Source organism: Sinohyriopsis cumingii, chromosome 7 (genome assembly GCF_028554795.1).
Source record: "Sinohyriopsis cumingii isolate HCF-2022 chromosome 7, ASM2855479v2, whole genome shotgun sequence".
NCBI classification, from domain to species: domain Eukaryota; kingdom Metazoa; phylum Mollusca; class Bivalvia; order Unionida; family Unionidae; genus Sinohyriopsis; species Sinohyriopsis cumingii.
Window position 1 is genome coordinate 105268447 of NC_142967.1, and position 24569 is coordinate 105293015.

Consider the following 24569-nt stretch of genomic DNA (forward strand, 5'->3'; position numbering starts at 1 on the left):
CTTGGATCTCGTCCGGACAACATTGAGAGAGAAAGAATTTAAACCTTCAATTGTAGAGAGCATGTCGCAAGCAACAATACCCTCCATTCTGAAGGCTTATGAGGGATTGTAGTGGTTGTTCCAGGGACTAGTACATAATCAATTCGGTTGGCCCCAATTGCTATCAAAAGCTACCGCTACGTGATATCTGACACATTGTGTCATCTTGGCAGACGGAACACCAGTCATGATACAGATCTATCTGAATTTTTATCCAACTTTGATCTGAATTCCTTAACCTGTTTCTGAAATGGAATATGTCCTGGGTTTTAATCTGGCTAAGTTCAGATAATATCGAACCAGGTATCCTAAGAGCATTAACTTCAGCATGCAGGGTAAGAGAGTTACACGCCTGTTTCCTTGACTCAAACCCTTCAGCTAGATCTGATGGTTCGGTGGTCCTCTTGATGCAGCCAGGCTTTGTAGCCAAAAATAATTTATCATCAGTCAAGAACACAGCAGGTATGTAAGACCCTATTCACACACTTGAGCACCGATTGAAGTGTACAGAGGCAAGACCTAGCACACGCAAGAAACTCTTTACCGGAAGTTGCATTGTGAAGATTTCAGCTCATGAAATTAGAACGATTTCTGCTAGCCTCGCGTTTGAATGTTTCTATCCAAGACATACAAGAAGCTAATGACCGGCATGCAGAGTCAAATTTGTTTTAATCTCCAAGACAAAGTTTAAAGCTGGTGAATCTTGGGGTTGCAGCCCAAATGACCACCAAACCCATTTAAAGTCTACGCAGCCTATTAGCTTCTCTGGATTTGCCAGTGAAATTTTGTTGGAAAGAAGATGTTAATAATCATTTTCTTAACAGGATGTAATTGTCACATATCATGTGATTCTAGGCTGTGTTACTTATCAGATTAGGAGAACAGGTTATTGTTTGTAGGTGGTATCCACTCGTTATTACCTACAAGGATATCGGAGGTATAGGTCAGATGCTCAACATTCCTTCCTGCTATTACCTATTCTCCTTACGTTAATGTGATCGGAGAATGTATTTTGAAGGAGAAAGCAAATTATTAAGTAAATCATGTTTCCTAGGATACGTACCTTCTGACTTTAGTTAAAAACCTACTAACCACCCCGCCATGTGAGCATCCTTGCTTGCATATTATTTCTCTTGAAACCTCCCAATACCTTGTGGTGGCAAGGGGATGTAATGGGCAAGAGCTATTGCCATTTCTCTTTATGAAATAACAGAAAATACGAATTTTCATCTTTTTTGTATGGCTGGATTCGGGAGGTAACGTGCTTATATCATTAATGTTACTGTGATCGGGTACTTATTCTCAGAGAAACATAATTTACCTAAAATTTTGTTTTCTTTGCTTTTCAGAAATTAAGATAAAAATGGATATCCACTATTGTAGTCTAAAGATAAAATAATTATTAGCTGGGATTACCTCTTGCCCACCATCCAAAGCCCATCCAGTGTCCATCAATCTCATAGCACAACTTGTTGATTTTTAGATACTAGAAGATTTTCCATGACATTAATTACAGGAATTACTTGGTTATTAATGAAAATAGTGCCTCTAGGACAATCTTAAGTTTTTGTAGTATTTCATCTCATTGTCTTACTGAGTACTGCTCAGGGACAAAATGAAACTGAACACGTGTTGTGCTCACAATATCACCTGCTGTGTTATATGAAAAACAATAATATTGAATTTTAGTGAGTAATACAATACCTAACTGTGCCAGGGAACTGTGATAACAGCCATGTCATAATATGTACAGCAACTAAATAATTAAAAGAACAGTGTATTGTCTATACAGATATTCATTGTAATGCACATTAGCTCAGGAAACAAAATATTTAAGTTCAAATTATTCTGTCAATTTTTTTTAAATTTTGTATTGCTTATACTTGGATGTTCTTGATTGTCATTTTGCTTGATGTATCAAACAGCAACACAAAAAACTAGATTACAGTTAATCTTGCATAAACTGAGTTGTTGATTCCATGCTAATTTTCTTCTATAAAGTCATTGTCAGGATCAACTGAATAGTCATGTTGTATACATGTATATGGGTGACAAAATTTTCTATACCGTTTAATTTGACATATGCAACCTTAATGGAGTATGGACATTGTCAAACAGATTAATAAGTAATTGCATTAGGTATGGCATTTTTTGATGGTTCATTTTATAAAGCTTGTAAAAGTGTCAACACAGAAACATATTTACAAACAATTTTATGTTGTATACACCCACCACAAGGTGAAGAATGTATTGCTATGATGTCCATCCATCCATTTGTTTTTCCATTACCAATTTTATTTCTTAAAAATATTTCAAGTTGTATTGCATCAAAAGTTACATTATAACAGAATGCACTTGGTGTAAGGAAGAAATTTATACATCTGGGAATCAAAAGCTGACAAATCGAAATCACATTGACCGAAAGAAACAAAATGTCATTTTCACATAATAACTCAGGTTCTGTACCATATATGAGTTTTTATGCATGGCTATAGCACTTGTAGTAAGGAAGAACCTTATAGATTTTGTTGTCATAAATCAAGGTCACTACTAATCAAAAGAAGCAATGGTTTCCATGAATTTGTTTTGTAGTTTTCTGCCATTTACATTTTCCAATCATTGTCAATGACTTGCATTTATTTTGAAAAATCCTATCAATTTGATAGTGTATTTCAGATTGGTTGTTTTAACACAATGGAAGAGTCATTTCTTTGTATAAAAAAATCAATTAAGATGACAATGCTAATGTAAATTACTGTTATTTCTGTTTATGTAAATAAGTGTTTAAATTATGTGTTTAGGACCACATCAGCAGGACAATGAGAACATCAGAGTAAAACAACTCTGTTCTATTACTCAAGAGTTATTTGGTATATCTAGATAAATCTTGTCACGAATGTTTCACTGCCATAAAATATCCCAAATATATATTCCACATCCTATCTTGACCTTTAAACTCAAGGTTGCAAGTCAACATTTTTTTGTCTGCTTTAGAACTGTTTAACCATTTTGGATAGACACATGAACCTGCATGTTTATATATCACTACCACAATTACGACAGAGTGTGCTGCATACATCAATTCAGTCATATGTATGGTAGATCAAGTCACAGTCATTGTCACTTTACATGTCTTCCAAGGAACATTATTGAACAGTTTTCTGATATCACTGATATTGGTTCAGGGGCAGATAATTACAACTGCATTAGCCTTGAGCTTGGATCTATTTTACTGCATTGGGTCATGTTTGCAAACATAAATGTATTTGTACTCTAAAATAATTCATAGCAACTAATGAAAATACCATGCATAATTAGTTGATCTGAGCCTTTAAGTAAAGTTACATGTACTGTGTATATTTGTCAAACATGTTCCTGAATTTGACCAATGAAAGTTTTAGAATTATCTCCTATTTACAATTTGGCACTTTAATTAATTAATACTGTCTCCAAACAGGTACATTATAGTGAAATGGTTGACCACATGAGTTATGTGTCAGGGGCATACAAGATTTAAAGATGTTAATTCCAACTCAGAAGATGACTCTGTGCAAATAGGCAAACTGTGTGTGCTTCATAGTGATCCTCTTATTTGTGGAGGTGACAGAAATGCTCCAGCAGAACAAAAGTGGCATACTTAAAAAGTGGATTTAATAAATGTAAATAATTTTCCCCATTTTATTTCTCATTTGTCTATCTATCTAGAACAACAATTGCTGACTGAAACATCTTGGGCTGAATTATTCCTGGAGAGATTTGTTGCTTTCTGTCGTGAAGTGGAAAATCCCAATCTGGATGAAGTCCATATTATTATGCATGTTTCATCAAGCAGTGCTTATCCTACAGTGAAGAAGGTTTTCTGTGACTATGCTGATGAAATAAATAAGACACATGTCCAAAAGAAGGTGCCTCCACCTAGACCACCACCACCTAATATTTACAGAAAAAGTGATCATAAAAAAGTGAGTGAATGACAATAATAGGTTGTAGAAATTACACATGGACTAACATTAGGTTTTGTTGTTTTCACCTTGGCAGAGGCTTGACACAACAGTCACTTTGGAAAATATATTCATGTCCATATATCAGTCCATGCTATGGCACCCACATCCTTCATTAATTACTCAAGTTTGTTTTCATACTAAGCTCACTGTGAAAGAGTTTTGCTTTTCTTATATCTATGTATTCTCTATATAAATAAAAAGCAATTGTGACAAACATGGGTCTCATATTTTTCCAATGTGAAGACATAAAGTATAAATATGTATGTTTTTCTCTTTCACAGATCTATTTTGAAAGGAAGACATTAGTCCTGAAAGTAATGACTAAGTTCCACATGCTGCTTGTCTATGGTTCATCCTTGAAAATTTTAGTCTTTGGTCGATTGTTTTTCAGTGTGTTTTTATGTGCATATATTTTCAAAATGGTAAGTTCTGGAATTAAACCAGTAAACTGAACATTATATGATGAAGAATGTACTACACTATAGTGTTTATCACATAATTAAAATTTAAGACAAAATGATTTTATGAGAGATTCACTTTCCAATTTCTTTGTTCAAATATCTCATTCAAATTATTACTGTTTTACATTTGCCATAGGGTCTAGTGTCAGGCAGAGGTAATGAATCACAGAATGAGGAGGGTGATACAGATGACAGTTGTACAATATGTTTGTGTCCAAAAACTGACCCCAAATCTCTCTCCTGTGGCCACTCATTCTGCTCTGAATGCATTGATCAGATGTTTAAACACAAACCTGTTTGTCCAATATGTGGTAAAATTGTGGGAACACTTACTGGTGACCAGCCAGATAATGGGAAGATGGATGTGAAGACATTTTCAATGAGTTTGGCAGGGTATGAGGGACATGGCTGTATTATGATCACCTATGATTTTCCCGCAGGCAAACAAGGGGTTAGTACACATCAATTCAATCATGCATTTCCTAGTACCTCTGCCAGATAATGTCATTAACGATAACATGCAAAATCCACATGTGTACTGAAGTGATAACAAGGCTGGTCTGTAGATAAAGTGGGATGGAAAAGTTATTTATTTTCATTTCTTCTTGTTTTATAAACCTTTCTTTTCCATGATCTTGATTTATTAGTTGATGATGGCAACTAAATATTCCATACAGGTTATATCATTCGCCTGGTAATCAATAAAACATTTGTAAATAAAACTCTTATTGGCAAACGTATCCTAAATTTACACATTGCACTACCTAATGGAAATTATTGTACTTTGTTATCGTAAGGAATATAATTATGCAAACCTGGAACTTGATCAAAACTTGATGTCGCAAATCAAGACTGACTTAAAGGTTGCCACATTGCAAAAAAATAAATCAAACCAACTATCCTAACATTTAATAATATGTAAGTTAGGAATATAACAAGATGAAAAATATAACTGTGGTAATTATATTGTTCAAATCTCAATTGTGAAAATGAAAAATAAGTTAAGATAACCATAGATAAATCCTTGATCTCCAATGTTTAAAACTATGTGAACCATCTCCAAAGAGACAGTCTTGTGTATCAAAAGCATTAATTTTTCATTTATTATTTCCTCGTACAATAAAAATTAGAGCATTATTAAAAATATTCAAAAATATACTTTTGTAAATTATGAAATATAACTAGATTTTATAAACTTGATTTTGGGATCAAAATCAAAAAGTTTCAGACATAAATCAAAGTTGCATATTACAAATTACATATATTAAGATACACTGTATCATAATATCCCTGTGCTTTTAAATAAGCGAGGCACCGAAAATAACATTGCACAGAATATAAACTTACATGATACACCTTTCCATTTTTGCTGTAGGAAAATAAGCTTTTAAAATAGACAGACATACAGATTGATAAGCTCCTGATTAAGTGATAACCACTTCCTGCAATTCTGCACAACCTATAATCAATATTTCTGTCTTCTCCTTCTTGATATCATTAATTTCTTGTATATTTATGTACCAGAAAGTATATTTCAAAATCAAAAAATGTATGAAATTAACCAAGATTTTTATTGTGATCAAATTCACTGTCAATAAGTGCATATTTTTAAAAAAAGCATAAAAGCATATGAAATCCAATGAATTATATTATTAAGCTCATTCATATTTGAAATATATTTTTAACTTTTCAACCACACACACGAACACAATAGAGAAAGCTAACCTGAATCTTTCATCTTCATGCTGAGGACTTCAACAGCAGACTGATTTAATCTCTACTGACTGTTAACATCCCTTATTGGAATGGTGAGCGAAGTTAACAAATTCTCCCAGATATGTGGCAGGGTGTAAAGGTGTAAAGGCCCCCATCCGTTTTCAGTGTCGGTTTGTGTATATGGATGTAGAGTGATTCCTTAACCCCCAGCTCAATCCAGGCTTGTTCTCAATCTAGGATTTTTATTGAGTTCCTAGTTAAAGTATGGCACAGCAAACATTCTGGATGTGCCATGATACTTCAGACAAGCTTGAACTTGGTCTTCTATGTTTATTAAATCCTGCTTTCAATGTCCTTTCACACTTAATGTGATAGATAGGTCCCACAAATATCTCTTCTTAGACTTACCCATAGGGTAAGGACCAAATCTTCAGGTTAGCTTTTTCTATAATGTTTTTGTGTATGTGGTTGAAAAGCTACAAATATTTTTCAAATATGAATTATATTACCACACAGCTAAGCTTTCACCAAAGTACATGTAATATTCTTTTAGGCTGTTTCTCTCTCTGTGAAAATGTATATTATGCAGTTTTTATTGCCCATATATTGGCTGCAGAATTTGTCATGAATATGCATATTTATGACTCAGTCTTCAATTAAAGCTATAAATATGTTTTTGGCCTACTGGTATAAAACTATATTAATATAAATATAATTACAATGATAATTACCAGCTGGCTACAAAGCTGATTTGTTCATTTATGTATGACAGTACTTAATTATAATATATTTCAGCCAAGTCATCCATCCCCAGGAACATTTTATGATAGCATGAAAAGAGTTGCATATTTACCTGACACCAGTGAGGGCTGGACTGTATGCAAAATGCTTCAGTTGGCCTTTGAAAGGAGACTGATGTTTACCATCAGCACATCACGAACAACAGGAAAGGAGGGACTTACATGGAATGACATTCATCACAAAACCAATCCAAAACCAGGGGGACAGTAAGCAATATGTCATTAATTATAGTGCAGTACATGTTGTCTCTTTTACGGTCATCAGGACATGATGGCCAGTGAGATTATGCTATGGACCTGCATCCATCATGCATACAGCAGCTAATACTCTTTTCAACTTCTTTGCAATAAGCACTAATCAAAAATGAACATGAAAGCCTTTTAAGTTTGTACAGTTGATGTTGATTTGCCATCAGATATGGTCATGTTACTAAATATAGAGGAGGGGTCTAAAACACATGGTCTGTGGGCTGCATGCAGCCTGCCAAGCTGCATCCTGTGTCCTGCAAAATGATTGGAGTCACAAGGTTTTCATGAGAGATAACAAAGGTGGTGCAGCCCTTGGGCCATAGAAAATGCCAAAATGCAATCCTCAGGGAGGTTTGAGTTTTAGACCCCTGATATACAGGAACCTTCACACAACTTTTTGAAAAAATGCTCAGCAAGACTGAACTAAATTTGACAGCATTCTGACATGAAGTGCTTTTAAGTTTGTACAAATGATAGCAGTCTGACATGAAGTGCTTTTAAGTTTGTACAAATTATAGCATTCTGAAATGAAGTCCTTTTAAGTTTGTACAAATGAGAGCAGTCTGATTTCTGATATGGTTGCAGTTAAAAAAATAGAAAGGAAAAAAACATTTTTTTAAAATTCTTCAAACAACACTAAACAAAATTTGACCAAATTTAACAGAATTCTGGAATTAAGTGCTTTCAAATTGATATATAAGCTTGGAATCTGTTATCAAATGTGGTCATTGTTAAAAATAGAACAATTTGCAAACAAATTCCTCTCAAAAGCTGCTGAGCAAACATTCACCAAATTTAACAGCATTCTTGCATAATTTTAGGTTTTAGCTCTGCTTGGCCATAGATCGGAAGAGCCTTTTGGATGCACTGTTATTCCTTTTTTCTTGTCTGTGATTTGCCCATTTGTTCAAGTTTTGATTGCTACTCTTCCTAAACTACATCAATGATTGCCATTAAATTTTACACACAAATGAAAGTGATGCTACTCACACAGCTAATATTTCCTTTTTAAATTTTTAATTCTGTGATCACTTCTCTTGAATGGATGGTCATATCAAAATGGGGTTTTCAATAAAAGACTACTTATGATGTCTAGTTGGCACTAAGCAAAATAGTGCTGTTCTGATTCCAATCTGGCCACCACAGCAGCCATCTTGAAAATAGTGCTATTGCTTCTCCATCTGAATGGAAAGTTATATTGTCATGGAGTTTTGACCAGAAGACTTTTTAAGATGTCTGGTTGGTCCTAAATGAAAATAGTTCCACTTGGAAATCCAATATGGCTGCCATGATGACCATATTGAAAATATTGTTATCTCTACCCCTCCTGAATTGATGCTCATATCAACTGGTGGTTTTTACTAAAAAACCTTTTATGTTATCCAATTGTTCATAAATGAAAATGGTGGAGATCTAATACCCTGCATCTGTCATTAGCAGAGTATTATAACAAATCAGACTCAAGGTCATCATTTAGAGTTGTAGCCACTGATTACCCATCCCCTAAGGTTGCCTTTTGTGTGATAACTTTACTAGGAATATTTGGATTTCATTCAAATTTTGTATGCAGCTTGAAATTGATGGATCCTTAAATGATATATTCCCAGCATTCCACAGCACCATTTTCGAAGAGTTTTAGCTATATTCAGTCAGCTTTGATTTCTGCAGTATAACATTACTTTGGTTGTTGGATTTGTGCCAGATAGAATATGTAGCTTTCTATTGATGGGATCTCCAATGCCTTTGATTTCCTGTTTTCTGCAACATTCTTTACAAGAGTTATGTCCCTGATTAGTTGTCCATGCAGATTTCATTTCAACACCATACCTTATGTTGATTCACAACATCTATAGGATGTATGGTGCTTGACAGTCTTCTGTCTTAACTTTGGTTTCAACAGCATAACTTTAGTAAGCATTCTTAGGATTTGACTATGTCTGACATGTTGCATTGTATTAATTAGAACTCAAACAAGTCTGATTACCAGCTTTCAGAAATGCAATTTTTATGAGTTACAGACTGGTATTTTTTGTCTGCATTGTATCTTTATCATCTATTTTTGGATTTCAATCAAATTTACATTCTGCTTTATCTTAATGAAATTATGACTGAATTTTAGTTCTCATATTATGTAACATCATTAAAGGAGTTATGGCCCTTGAATACTTTTCCTTCTCATTTTAGTTTCTGCAGAATTATGTAACTAAAAATTGTTGGATTTCAACCAGGCTGGCATGCATCTTAATATTGATTCAGCATTCCACATCATTATTCAATGAGTTATGGGCCTTGATTTTGTACATTGTCTTTACTTTTGGTTTTCCAGCAAAACTTAATAGTTCTTTTTACTAATTTTAGCAAGCAGCTTTATATTATTGATACCTTAAATGAGTTTGATTTCCAGGACCTCATTTACAAGAGTTGTTATTACCAATTAATTACCTGTCATCCTAAATATTTACTTCTGCACTAAATCCAGCGTGTCGCCTAGAGTTGCAAGACTGAGAGTCAAAAATCTCCATGGAGTCAAACCTGGGGGACAGACTGAGTAAAAAAACAAACTTGGTATCAAAAATGGGGGTCAAATTAAAAATTTGGGAGTCTCTGAAGCACAAATGAGGGTAAAGGGAAGCACTGATATCTTTACCTAGAAATGACAGATTTCGTTTTTTATGCAGGTTTATGTTGATGAACTCTGTGCTGCATTTAATTTCCAGATTTTCTACATCCCACAAGATTTATTGTAAGGTTATGCAATCATTCATGAATGACATAGTACCCAGTTTTCCCTACTTTTGTATTTGTTCATCATGGATTTCAAAGTCAGTGTGCTTTATGTGCAGCATACAATTTTCAAACTCATACACAATTTTTATTGCCCAAATATGACAGCACCATTTTATTGATGTATGGGCCATTATTGTTGTTTCAATAAAATTGCTCTGTTTATTTAGGTCCAGCTGCACATATTGTAGAGAGTAGGACCCTTTGTAGTCCACCAATTCATCATAGCTCTAGCTTTATTGTTAAGAGAGAGAATGTTTCAGAGTAATACAGCCAGTACTCCTAAACATACCTTTACAAGAACTATACAGCTAGGTTACACTTCAAGACACAAAGAAACCATCTGCTATCAGGACCTAAATCTCTTTAAAAAACATCACATTAAGCCACAAAGGAACCACTTAATCATCCTGACATCTACTGTAACCAAACACATATGTCCTTAAGATTACATGCATGCATATTGAATCTGATATAAAAATGTCCAAGGTCAAGGCCACTAAACTTAAATGGAAATTGTCAATAGCCAGGATTATACTAACAGCAGTTCACTTAACCTTAAACATATCTCGACCCAAAATCCAAAAGAGCAGATATAATTTCAGATCTATGCTTGAAATACAAGGTCACTGTGCACCAAGGAAGTAGAATAGTTATGGTGCATTGCACCTACTTACATCAAAATTTCAAAGTAGGTTGCATTAGCAGCAAAATGTCACTCATAAAAATGTATTACAGTATGCACTTATTTCACTTGCCAGTTAGCAGGCTAGCTGTATATTGTATATTACACTCCTTTAGCAGTTTGCAGTAAATTTCTACCCCAAAAATATTAATTTACAAGAATTTCTCCAGGTCACATTTATGAAGTTGTTTTAATTATGTATCATGTTATTGGCATATTGTAACTACTCACAAATAGAATGATAATGTTGTAAAAAGTCAAGGTATTTTTGGATGAAATTTTTTTATTTCCAGATTTGGTTACCCTGATCCAGAGTATCTCTCAAGGGTGAAAGATGAGCTGGCAGCCAAAGGAATTACGGAGGCTGATCTCCCACAGGAAGAGACTGGATTGTCTGAATATGAGTCGCTTGTTTAAAATAGCTGTGAAGTTTGCAAGATAACTCCATGCATATGATTGCTGTTATAGTTTAAAATTAAGCTATTATGTCCCCACTCCATGCATTTGCTTATTTTTACAGCAAATGTTTTAATTTTATTTCTAAATGTTGTATCTGTGTAATATAAATTGTTCAACACAGGATAGTCCTACCTAGAAATGTTCGCATCAGAAATGAATTATGTGGCATATGTGTTTGAGATCATAATCATCACTCACATTCTACGGTGTTTCACCATTTTAAACATAGTTAGCAGTTTGGCTGTGTAGGTGTACATGCACCTTTCCAACAAAGTATACCAATATATTATAAATATGGAATGACCCATTGGCTTTCTGGGTTTATTTTTTTATTTTTTTGCTTGACTTTTTTAAAACTTATTTGTTTGAATACCATGTATTCATTTATATTTTCATCAGTATATCAAAAAACTTGAAAGTCCAAGGTCCCATGGAGTATAAGATAATTTCTTTTCCTGAATATTAATATGGCAGTTAAAGAGTTGTAAAATTATTATAAAAACATTCAAAGGAGTTATAAAGATCTTGTAAAGATAGATGTATAACCAGTTCTTAAATGTACTGATGAATCTTAGTTTTAGTTAAAGATTAGCTGTAACATCAGTTTTAGTATAATTATTCCATACTAAACATGGTTCTATCTGGTTTTTTTAATATTAAAAATGATTTTTTTTATTTCAGAATTAAATCTGTCCCATAAAATTTTATCCAACAAGATTATTTTATACAACTATACTGTTTTAATACTTATTTATTTTTTGCACAAATATAATTGAAGGTGTTAATACTGTTTAAACATTAATGGTGCCCAGGTAAAGCAGGGTTTTTATTTTAAAAAATATTTGCCCAGGTACTCTTTTTAGTCAGGTCATTTGAAAATGATACCAACTTCTTAATTACCTGATGACTATTCAACAATGAATGTGCTTTCCCGGGGTCCCAAACACAGGATCAGCCGTGACATAAAAAATGTTGACATATTGACTAGGGCATAACCGACTTTTGATCCGGAAATCGGATTCCACCGGATAGTATGAACTTCCGATTACTCGGGGTCGGACAAGGCAGGAACGACCGATTCGGATAATAAAAATAATAAAGTTGAATTTCTATAGCACCGTCTAACACTGCGTGTCATTCGATAGTGCGTTAATGAAGTTAAATAAGAAGTCAGAAAAGTCCAATATGGTCAACACAACGGGGTGAAACGATAATACATCGGTGTGATATGCAAAACGTGTGTAACACGGTTTAAAAAGTTAATTTGAAAAACCTTTTAATTTAGCATTTCCGATTAATTGAATCGTATCCGGAATCGGAAAAATTTCATGCCCAAAATCCGGAATCGGAAATCAGTAGAAAAATGCTAATCGGTTATGCCCTAATATTGACACTTAATCAATAGGCATTTCCAGGCAAGCCCCACAGTAAAGTTTTATCAGCTCAGGTGAACAAACATGTTTGATGATGTTTATAAAGGTTAGTTGTTTTGACTAGTATTACTTTCTTTTAATTAGGTTCTAAGGTGTGCATCAGAGATGCAAAGAATGTGTGTGAGTGTGTGTGATCAGGGTTTTATTGTAGCTTTAATAATTTTTCAGTAATATCTATACAATGTCTGTAGTGTGGCAGTTTATAGTGATGTCTAGCATTGATTAATCATGCTGCAGACATGAATCACAATGTCCCACCCAGTCACATTATCCTGACACCAGGCCAACCAATTTTAACACTGACCTCTTAATGCTGAGCGCCTAGCAAGGAAGCTGTTAGTACCATTTTTATAAGTCTTTGATATGACTTGGCCAGGGTTCAAACCATGACCTTCCACATCCAAGGCAAACACTCTAACCACTGGGTCACTGGAACAGACCGAGATGTACAGAAAACACTGAGCTTGATAAGTCAAAGCCCAATTTATGTTTTTATTTAAAAATCCCCAACACTTGGGTTCACCATCATAAATAAATTTGATTTAATTAAGGCCTAGGTTACACACATTATATTTAATAGGGCTGATCCGTGATGCCACACCTCTGCACTGTTATAAAGCACCTGGTATGAGGGGCTGAGTTTAGCAACATCTGTAGTATAGGCCGTATGGTAATTGTACACTACAGCAGAAGTTTTCATTTCGTTTCGTCTATACATAGGACTGATGGTAAGTAGCAAAAAACGTCCTTACTAAAAAGGTGATCATTGAAATTTGCCACACTTAAAATTCAAGTTGCCCTTCCCTGACCCCATTTAACTAGCTAACTATGAGATGTGTAGCACTCAGTTTGGAACCTTAATCAATGACACCTTTATGGATTGTCCGACAAAGACAAAGGTACAGGCCTAATCACCTCTGAACTTTACTTGTGATATTTGTTTGACCTGTTGACCATTTAATGGATGAAAAAATCAAATACAGTTTTGTTAAATGACATTTGGGATATCCTACAAATGATGGCTTGTTCTTCACAGTTAATGCTTTCAAATGTCAATAACACCAGGTGAATACAGCCAAATCAGGATCACTGATATATGTAAGTGCCAGTCAAAACCTTTGATCTGTCATACAGATGGAAGATCTTGCCTATTCATTTCTAGTCCAAAAGATGAAGAACACACCTGTCAAAATTGTCTTGGACAAGTAAATAGATGTGACTCCCCACTCTCTTATTTTATCTTGTGTTTATTTCTATTTCAGATAATATTGCATGTAGCTAGATTTGAATTGCTCTTTTTTCTTATAGTACATACCTTACCACTGATGTTGTCTCTTTCTCTCTCTCTTATATATATTTATATATAAGGATCCTTGCTCCAGTGGCCTCAGCACTAAGTAACTTATCTTTGCTGCTGTGCCATAATGCACTAAAAACCTAGCAATATCTTCCTAAACTACTAGTTGGATTGCCATGATGTTTTACACACACATTATTCTCCACATGACCTAGTTGGTCCTGAAGAAATATGCCAACATGGCCACCACAGTGGCTATCTTGAAAAACTCCTACTGCTAATCAAAGGAGGGTCATATCAACGAGCTGATTCTGAATGAAAATTATGCCAAACTGATGTTTAGCATGGCCAACATGGCAGACATCTTGAAAATCCTGCTATTTCTTTTCCCTCTAAACAAAACATCATACAAGCATGGGTTTTTCACCAAATGGCTCCTTATGGTGGTTTTAGTTGGTTCTAAATGAAAAATGTTCTAATTTGGGTCCAATATGGCAGCCAATCCATCCATTTTGAAAATCTTATTATAGCTACTCCTCCTGAACGATTTTCACTGGAACACCTTTTTCTGATCTATTGTTAGTTCTAAATGAACACTGTGACAATCTAATGTCCAACATGGCTGTTGTGGCAGCTATCTTGAACATTTTGCCATCTCTACTCCTCCTGAATGGACAACCATATTTCCATGGGGTTTTCACCAGAAAACTTATGATGTCTGGCTGGACTTAAACAAAAAGTGTGCTGATCTGATATTTAATATGGCCATCACAGTGGACGGCTTGAAAAGTTTGTTATAACTACACTAAATGAACTCCTAAATGAATAGTCCTGGAATTGGGTTTTCATTTAGTGACTTCTTATAATGTTGTGTTGATCTTAAATTAAACTCAAGCTGATTTATCATCCAAAATGGCCACCATGGTGGCAATCTTGAAAATTTTGTGATTGCTACTGTTCTTAAATTTCTTAAGCGTAAAATCATTTGATATGGGATTTCAGTCAGAGGAGTTCTTGTTGAGTGTAGTATTCCTAAATGAAAATGTCAGATCCTCAATGTGGCTACCATGGTGGTTATCTTAAAAAAAATTATTTCTACTGCTCCACAATGGATATCTATATCCATATGGTGGTTTAACCAATACACTTCTTATGATATTAAGTTCGTCCTAATGGAAAATGGTGCCAGTTATGCATCCAATATAGCTGCTGTGATGGCTGTCTTGAAAATCTTGTCACTACTCCCCCTGAATTGATGGTCATGTTGACATCAAGTTTCCACCGTAAGATTTCTCATTCATAAAGTCTAAATGGTCGTAAATGAAAATACCAATCTGAACCAATTCATGTTACAGATCTAATTTGAAAATCTAGTTTTCAATGAAGAATATCATAAATGGTTTCAACATTCAGCAGTTAAAAAGAAACAAATGGTGTTATCTTGAATTCCTGGAGAGAAAAAATTGCCCAGTTGAGCAGCTGTCCCTTCAAGGGATTCTTGTTTTTATCTATCTTCACTTTTACTTAATTAAACAATTTTTTCAGAGAGTCTTAGTTTTTGATGTGTGTTTGATCATAAATAAAAACAAAACAAATTGAACTTATGTAGCATTTGTTTTGTTGAGAAAAGAGATGCATGTATCCACTTCATATCAGGTTGATTTGATTATCATTTTATTGTTTTATTTCTCATTTTGATTGTATAGTAGGTTTTTGTTTCTTTTTCTGTATATTAAGAAATTTTTCAAAAGTACTGCATCTTTATATACACTTCCCAACATTAAATAATAACTGTTAACATCACCTTTGTAATGATTTTTCACAGGAATTACTGTTACAGCTTTTAACAAAAACAAAGTGGAATCTGTCAAAAGGATACCAGTATATAAAGGTGAAAGTTTTATATCCAATCATGTGTTTTGAAAATAGCATATTTTGAAATTTGAACCCAAGTTAATGCTGGCTTATTTTTCTTTGCATATTCACTTTGAAAAAAATAAACATTTTATCTTTATTTATTTATTGATTTTATTTAATTTTTAATTCACTTATCATAGGAATTATAGTATTGATTGTACTTGGTGTACATGATAAAAAATTTGAAAGATAATTTAGCAACTTGAAATCCAGATAAAAATGTGCTTTTGACAAGGTAAATCATGCAGTATTGTGTAATACATTGGTAGAATAAGGAGGTACATCTGTTGCACAGTTTGAATCATCTAAGAAAGAGACAACAAATTGTTAGTGTCAGCAATATAGAGCCCATACCTTAAACAATATCATGTGGTGTACCGCAAGGTAGTGTTTTAGGACATATTCTATTTTTATGTTATGTAAATGATATGATAAATAGCATAGGCACTGTTTGTAGGCTATTAATATATACAAATGACAGTGCTGTCATGTTTTCACATCAAGTTCCTGATTACAGCCAACTGTCATTACATTTAGATAAGACAGAATACATCCTGACTTGAAACTTAAACATAAAACAATGTCAGAGAAATTTACTTATCCTGTATTGGTTGTATAATCAATCCTGAAAAGTTTATTAAGTACTTAGATCCCCATACAGATAAGTTACTTTTGGGTGAATGTATTGTCAGCAGAATAATTAAAAAAAGTAAATACTACTAGTAGGTTAAAGTTTCTCTTTAGACCAAGTCAATTTATATCACTGAAAACTAAATAAAACAAGCTCTAATTTAAAAACAGTATAATTTCAACTACTCCTGTTGTTTGTGGCTTGCCAGAATTGGTGAAAACCTCAAAAACAAATTCCAAGTAGCTCTGATTAAAACTACATGATTCATAAGTAACCTTAATCCCAGGTCAAGCATCTGACAAAATGAGCTTGAAAGTATGGGAATTATGACTGAAGTTTAAATATTCAGATCATTATTAATTGTAAACATATTTACATAAGCATGAGTTATATATACAGTCTTGATTCTTACCTTCGAAGGTTCCAGAGTACTTTCAAAAAATGGCAATTGCAACATAGGTCAAATGGAGGCATATATAAAGTTGTGAACCTTAGGATTACTCATTTCAACCTTTATATCCAAAGTGGGATCAACCATGTTGTTGTGTTCAGTTTTTTTTTTTTAGTGGATTTATTTATTTGAATTATTCACTAGAATTATAAAATGCATATTAATACTTCTTGGACTAAATCATTAATTTGGAGTCATAGTGAATTCAGACATGGACATTTTGGATTATATTATTGTAATACATCAAAAGACTGTTAGCACATCACCAGATTCCAGGCCATTGGCACATTAGCACATTCAAGACTACAGAAACATAAACACATTCAATATTGGAATTTATTTGGAACACCGACGGAATTCAATTGGAACTTCAAGTATTTGAAATTGTAATAGAACTTTAAGGATTATTTGGGATTTAATTCACAATACTGTAAGTTCTTTTTTTAATTTGTCACTATGTATTCTATGGAAATAAATTATTTGTTGAATTTTGCAAAACTTGTTGGTTGTTGCTCTTTTTTATTACTTAGCTGAAGACCATAGAGGTATAACAAATAATGGTTCTCCCTGTTATTGTCATGTTATTTTTATCAGTTGTAATCTGCCCTACTGTGTGCATGTATGTGTCCTGGCAGAGAGGTAGACAGATTGCATGTTGTCACATAGTCTGTACACTTTACATGTAGGGGGCCCAGAGTGGCCGAGTAGTCTAAAGTGCTCACTGTTCTGGATCACTGCCATCTCACCTCTGTCTGTGTGGGTTTGAGTCTCAGGCTCGGCTAACATGGGTATGTGAGAAAGCCTGCCAGTAGCTTTTATGGGTCGGTGGTTCTTCCTGGAATTTTCCAGGGATCTTCCTCCACCAGTTATACAGGCCGCCATGTATAGCCTATCTTGTGCTGAAAAATGGCATTAAACCCTACTGCAGCACCAACAACAACTTTATATGTAGAGTGTGCAGTTTAATATTTTTGATATTACAACATGTTAACCTATCCTTTTATGTGATTCTGATTGGTTCAAACAGTCTATGAAATTCTTGCACTGTATTCTCTTTACTGATTGGCTGTGATCAGGGTAAAATTTTCATTACCCTGCCATCTGGAACTCTTTGTTGTTACTATTATTATCAATATTATGGCAGCTATTTTTCAAATCAATTGCCAAAAGGGAATTTGGGTAAAGAGGTCAAATCGGTCTTTATAAATGGCCAATTTATCCCACAGGACAAGTTACATACTGTATTGCAAATCATGTGCTGAAAAATGGTATTAAACCCCAAACAGCAACAACAAATAAAACGAAGGGTAGTGGTCAATTGATAGCAGGTGTGGGGGTGGGGTGGGCTATATACCTGTAACATGGAATCCACCCTATATACAAGAGTGGTTTAAATGCTAACTTATAGGAATAAATAAACTAACCTCTGTTCATGAAAGAATGTGACATAAACCAGTCTTCCAAATGACAGAACATTATCAAACCACAGCATTTTTACATGGTAAAATAGTTCAAATGATTTTTGCTATATGATGCAGTTCTGGCTGTCTACTGCTCCAAATCAAATAATACAAATATCTGATCAAAAATACATTACAGTAAATCTGCATTTGGTTATCATCTTTTTACATGAATATCCAAAAACTTCCAGTAGTGAAACTGACACGTTAGATGTAACATTGATTGTCTAACCTAAACGGACTCAAAATATATGCCATTACATGGAACTTCTGTACACATTCTGTGTTGAATTATGATATTGTCTGAGTAAAATGTTCTCTTTATTTAAAGGGACAGTTGCTCTTTGAACTATAATTTGTAAAGAAAGTCTGCTTTTAAATGTTCTTGTTATAAAATTGTGTTAAAAATTTGACAAGATTTTGGACTATTTTCTTGCGTACAAGAAATAAAGGGTATCTTAGTTGAGTCAGAATGAATGAATTTATTTCTTCTTCTTTATCTCTAAGCTATTTCTATTTAATCTGTGGTAAACAGAATCTCAGATGGGTTTTGACTTAATATTAAATTTATGAAACTCACTGAATAATGTTAAGCATTTGCTCAGAAAGGCTCACAAAAGCTGGACATTATTCAATTAGTTTCATAAATTCAACATTATATTACCTCCAATTTGAGATCTTTTCTATGTCAAATGCCAGCAAATTAACCCACTCAGTTGTACATTGTCATTAATGCAATTCTAATTTTACAAACATGGGTTAATTATTTCACTTTGCTTAATTCATAATGCTTGTGATCATTAAATTAAGGTATATCTGATGATGTAATGGACAGATCTCTAATGAGACACTGTATCAATGTCAAATGACATATTCTGATTGATTAATATATGTTGTCTGAGTTAATTGTGATTGGTATTCAACACTTGGTTGTGTACATTCTTAAGCTACTAACCAAATACAATTTACTGTAAACAAACTTGTGTTTCTCAATGACTTTTTATCTCTCATCAACATTTCACAGATGAGAGTGGATTGGTGGATTTTGTATAAATTATGTGTGAAGACAAGTGGATAATTAACTTACGAAAATGTAGAATCTTTTATACTAAAATATAGAATCTTTTATACATAAATATTTGTTTTAAGTAATATTGATGCTAATAAATGTACTGTGCAAATATTTAGTACATACATACATATTCTAACTATTATCATGAGCCAGATGTGCCTGTATGACATCTACAAAATAGGAAGGGAGTTAATTATGTTGGTCATAAATAGACAACAAGTTATCTGAGAATTAATTTTGACCTATGTCTTTATTTTTTAATAAAAATCTTTCAAAATTGGTACAATAACTTAGAAGTAAATGAGAATTTAAATACAATGATAGAAAATTTGAATGCTGGATTTTCCATTTGATATTCAGAGTGTTATGTGTTTAGGCTAGAATAAACAGTAACACAGAAACAACAAGCTTTTTAAAATTTAATCAATAATTTATTTTCCTGGAAAATTCTGTAAAAATGAAAAAAGGAAAAGAACTTACAGTTTCAAGAATCAAATCCAAAAATTATCTAAGAATAATCCATGAAGTAAATTGCAAAAGTCCTAGTAATAAATGTTCTAATAATTTCAAGTTCGAATCCTGATGGAACATCCAAGATTGATGACGATGACGTATGCTGTAGTCAGTACTGCGCTTATCTACAGTTCCTTGTAGAAATACAAATAATGGCACTCCAGTGATGGAGATCCAAATTAAATTTGCAAGCAATGTCTTTCCAAAATTTCTATGTGAGCACTCCTCAACATATTTCCAGAGAATAAAGAATTAATCCTTTTGAAATCCAACTGATCTGAAGAATTATTATAGCTCAAATCTGGCTACAAGAAATTAACTTGACATCAGTAAGAAAAGCCCCAAAACTGAGAAATCTCTCTCAAAACAAAGATTATATTGTATCATAAGATGCAGTTTCGAAATTCCCCAAAGTTGTGAAATGGGGGGGGGTCACATGATCATGTTTATATTACATACACAGAATATAGCCTTGATTAGGCCAATGATTTTATTCCCAGAATAAAAAATTAAAAAAGTGTTTACTTCTTAACCCATGTAGTCCCATCATGACCTTGACAACAATCAATCATTTTAAAATAAAATAGAACTTTGTTTACTAATTCTGAATCCAGTTCAGAATTTAGATCACCACCTGTTGTTTATAAACTAACAGTCAAGGTCAAACAATTTTCTGAAAAAGTATCATATCTAGTGAATAAATATACATTACAATAGCATGTAAGAAAAATAATTATATATATATATATATATATATATATATATATATATATATATATATATATATATATATATATATAAAATCAGATATGCCTAACGTTGTACAGCAGGCTGTCACTCCAAGGTTACTTAAAGTCTGACTTTCACCTAGTAAAATATCAGTGATTGGGTGGACAACAAAAATAGCTTGCAATGCCAAGCTGATTTTAGAAACTATTTTTTATTTAGTTTGAAAATCCCACAAAGTCAACATTTATCTCTGGTTTATATCAACTCATTAAATTACTCTACTTTGATATTAAAGAAGAGAACATTCTTTTGTATCATTTATGACCTTTCACAGTACGTGAGTATTGGATGAGCAGGTAGGTGATTAGATAGTATATAATCTCAATACTGGTTATATAGTGCACATTAGAAGTTATTATTTTCAACTGCAGATTGATTAAAAGTTCTTGGCTATTTAGGAGATGCCAGCTAGGTGAGCAATCTCAGGCACCACTTGGGCCTCCTGATCAAGGAAACAATTACTTTGCTTTGAATATATAATGTAAACATGTACTGAGGAAAATTTACATTAATATGACAATTGACTGTAATAGTCCAGAGTGCTTTTATATTGTTCATAAACCTATTTTAATAGATAGCTGGGGGGGCAGTGCAACTTCTGGGGGGTGGAAGTGGGGAATTTACTAGATTACTATTTGCATTAGCACCATGGTCCTAAAAAATTTCAAAAATTAGTCTAAAAATAGATGCTGACCCCAGGAATGTACCAGTTGTATTTAATCATGCATGTAACAGATAATCCAGTGCTGTAACTTTCCACTCACTTCACTGAAAATCTAAGTTGTTTTAACTTTTTAATATTCGTTGGATTACTCATGTACTGTTTTAATTATCTGGACATGCTGTAATGGATATATATGGATCGATAAGAGTTGATAAAGTAGTAATTTCTTCTTTTTTTAAAAAAAAGGGGGCACATTTATTTAGAAGGGAGTTTATTAGAACAACTCTGTTATTTTCAAAATCAGGTAATGATACCTGAAGGTTTGAAATCTTTTTGTATAAATCTTGTTGCAGTATATAAAACTGTCAAAAAGTGATAGTAACGTGTGATTTTCACAAGACATCTTATGGCTTCTAGTAATTATAAGTGAAAGTGAGGTCAATCTGACGTACAGTATATTCACCTACATGGCCATCTTGAAAATCTTGCTTCTACTCCTATAAAAGGATAGCCATATTGACAAAGGGTTTTCATGCAAAAAATTACCATTACATCTAGTTGCTTCTAGATGAAATGATTCACTATGTTTGCCATGGTGGTAATTTTTAAAACCTTGCTTTTGCTGAGGATTGTTAGACCTGGTATCAACACTCAGCATTAAAAAAGTATAAACTGTCCTTAGTAACCTAAGATTCCAGAAATTTTGTCTCTGTCAGTAGATAACCAATCTCTTCAAGCTAGGCTTTCTTGTTTGATGAATGAGTTGCATTTCTTACATTATAAAGCCATTGAGTTTTCATTTCCTTATCTTGTACATGTAATAACCATTATGTTGCAGTATAAAAACATAGATTTTGAAAATAAATACATTTTTTATAGTAGTTAGAATAAACAAATAATGTTGCAGTCTTATAATTGTCTGAATTTACTTTCATACTATATACAAAACTGTATAGTATCTTGTTCAGAATTAATCTATTACACAACTGACAAAATCAAGAAACACCAAATAAACTTTAAGTTTCAAGGGCTTACCCTTAAGTAATTAAAATTTTATTGTTCAACTATTAAATTTGTTTTAAACATAATTGTAAATTGGTGTAGTATCAATATTTACCAGATTAACACTAATGCATTTAAAATGTACACACACACACACACACACACATATATATATACTTGTTGGACATGTTAAGTCTGGCTCTCTTTTGCTGTAAATTAAATTATATGCTAAATTAAAATATAAATAATGTTTTACATCTCTCCAAGTAAATATTAACTATTATACTGTATATAAACCTTCATAAACTTCATATTTGTGTTTTATTGTCTCAGGAAATTAATTTAATGATTATTTATAACAGAACTACCAACAAATGTTATATAAAATTTTCAATTTCAATGATTTTGGGTGTTTGTACCTGTTGCATATATCGTTTTATGTATATTTAAAGCATAACTACAAAGAAGCATCTATAAACTTCACATTTGATTTGGTCATGATATCAGTGTCTGCGGATGATAAATAAATATGGATTAGTTATATTATGATTGGAAATGTCACCGGCTTAGGGATTTTTATAACTTTTACGATCTGTGGCTAGGATGAAGGACATTGGTCAAGGTTCTGTTTTTAAAAAAATTAAAATGTTAGAGAATTGGAAGAGAGTGGACAAGGATGTTTAATACATTTGAAGGCCACTATTCTAGGGATTTCTTAGCAATGTTTTTGATGTCATCTAGCTAGTGGCCTAGGTTGAAGGCCACTATTCTAGGGATTTCTTAGCAATGTTTTTGATGTCATCTAGCTAGTGGCCTAGGTTGAAGGCCACTACTCTAGGGCTTTTGTCATAACATTTTGAAGGCAAGTGGGCAGGGGTTTTCCATAAATATATGAGGAAAGGAAAGTCATCCATTAGTTGAAAACAGTTCAAAGTGGATGAAAGCTGGTTAACTGGTTTAAAGTGGATAGTACTCAGGTTCGGTGGCTCAGAACTCAGGTTTATCTAAGTAATCTATTCTTTGATGGACTGGAGTGTTAAACTGAGTTGCTGGACAAAGGTAAAGTCCATGCCTTGTTAGTTTTCCTTTTATTTGAAGACCATTATTTATTTTTCTAAATATCTGAATGATGACCATAAAATTATTATGAATTCTTATCTACATGAAATATAAAACAAATGAAGTAAAGAGTGAAGAGCTTGGTGTACTCTATTTGTACTGAAGATTTTAATGCTTTCATGAGTTAATGCTTTACAAATTTTGTTTACTTTCTGGCAGCAAAGTCTACTTAAATAAGGTTTTTGTTAGGATTTTTTGTTTTAAATTAAATTATGTTTACCTGCTAGAGTGTGTCTTAGGGGGCATCTGTATGACTCGGTTAAGAAGTGCTTGTGATATATTTGAAACTCATGCATTAATACAGATAAAGGTTAGATTTTGAATTATGGATGGAGGATTTTTAAACTTTGGGGTGTGGATATTTGTTGTATTTTTTTTAACAGTGGGTTGGTGGAGTCTTTTATTTAAACAAAATTGATGATATTAAGATCTCTAATATTTCAAAACAATTTGGGGAACAGAATGATTGGTTGCCAAGTGTTGTTTTTTTTTCTTTTTCATTTGGAAGGTTGGCCAAATAGAAAAAAACATGGAGTGTCGGTGAGCTATAACTTAAATTGAAATGTCTTATTATAGATTGTTGGTATTTGAAAAATGTAGAGGCGGATGGACCTGGTCTATTATAGACAAAATAAGTGGAGGACAAGAAGGTTGGTGGCCTAAAATCTTTGAAATTTGGAGGATGGATGGATGGGTTTGCTCAGCTTTTGTATTTTTTAAAACTGAAGGATAGCAGGGTGTCCTATGGAGATTCTGAAATAGGATGGTCACAGTAGAGTGTTGGGTTTTTGAAAAAGTAAAATTTATGGGTTGAGCCTTGAAAATATATGACCCAATTTTTTTATTACATTGTGGAGGGTAGGATGTTTATTCTTAAAAAAACATCAAGACAGCAGAGGAGGCTGGATGGACCAACGCAAAGGTCTTGTATGATACTGTTTACACTGTCTGGCTTGAGGTTTTGCTACAGTTTACATTGTCTAGCTTATGGTTATGCTACTGTTTACACTGTCTAGCTTAGGTT

At 33.2% G+C, this 24569-nt stretch overlaps 1 protein-coding gene across 2 annotated transcripts in view; it reads left to right on the plus strand.

Annotated features, from left to right (window-relative positions):
- LOC149795871 (uncharacterized) overlaps nt 1-17424 on the plus strand; it is a 43907-nt gene extending 26483 nt beyond the window's left edge. For both annotated transcript variants that reach the window (XM_089965790.1, XM_089965791.1), the window contains exons 6-9: nt 3745-4001; nt 4641-4955; nt 7016-7227; nt 11032-17424. In XM_089965790.1, the coding sequence (XP_089821916.1) occupies nt 3745-4001; nt 4641-4955; nt 7016-7227; nt 11032-11155 (908 nt within the window). In that variant the 3' untranslated portion in view covers nt 11156-17424. The remainder of the gene's footprint in view (nt 1-3744; nt 4002-4640; nt 4956-7015; nt 7228-11031) is intronic.
- The last annotated feature ends 7145 nt before the right edge of the window (nt 17425-24569 follow it).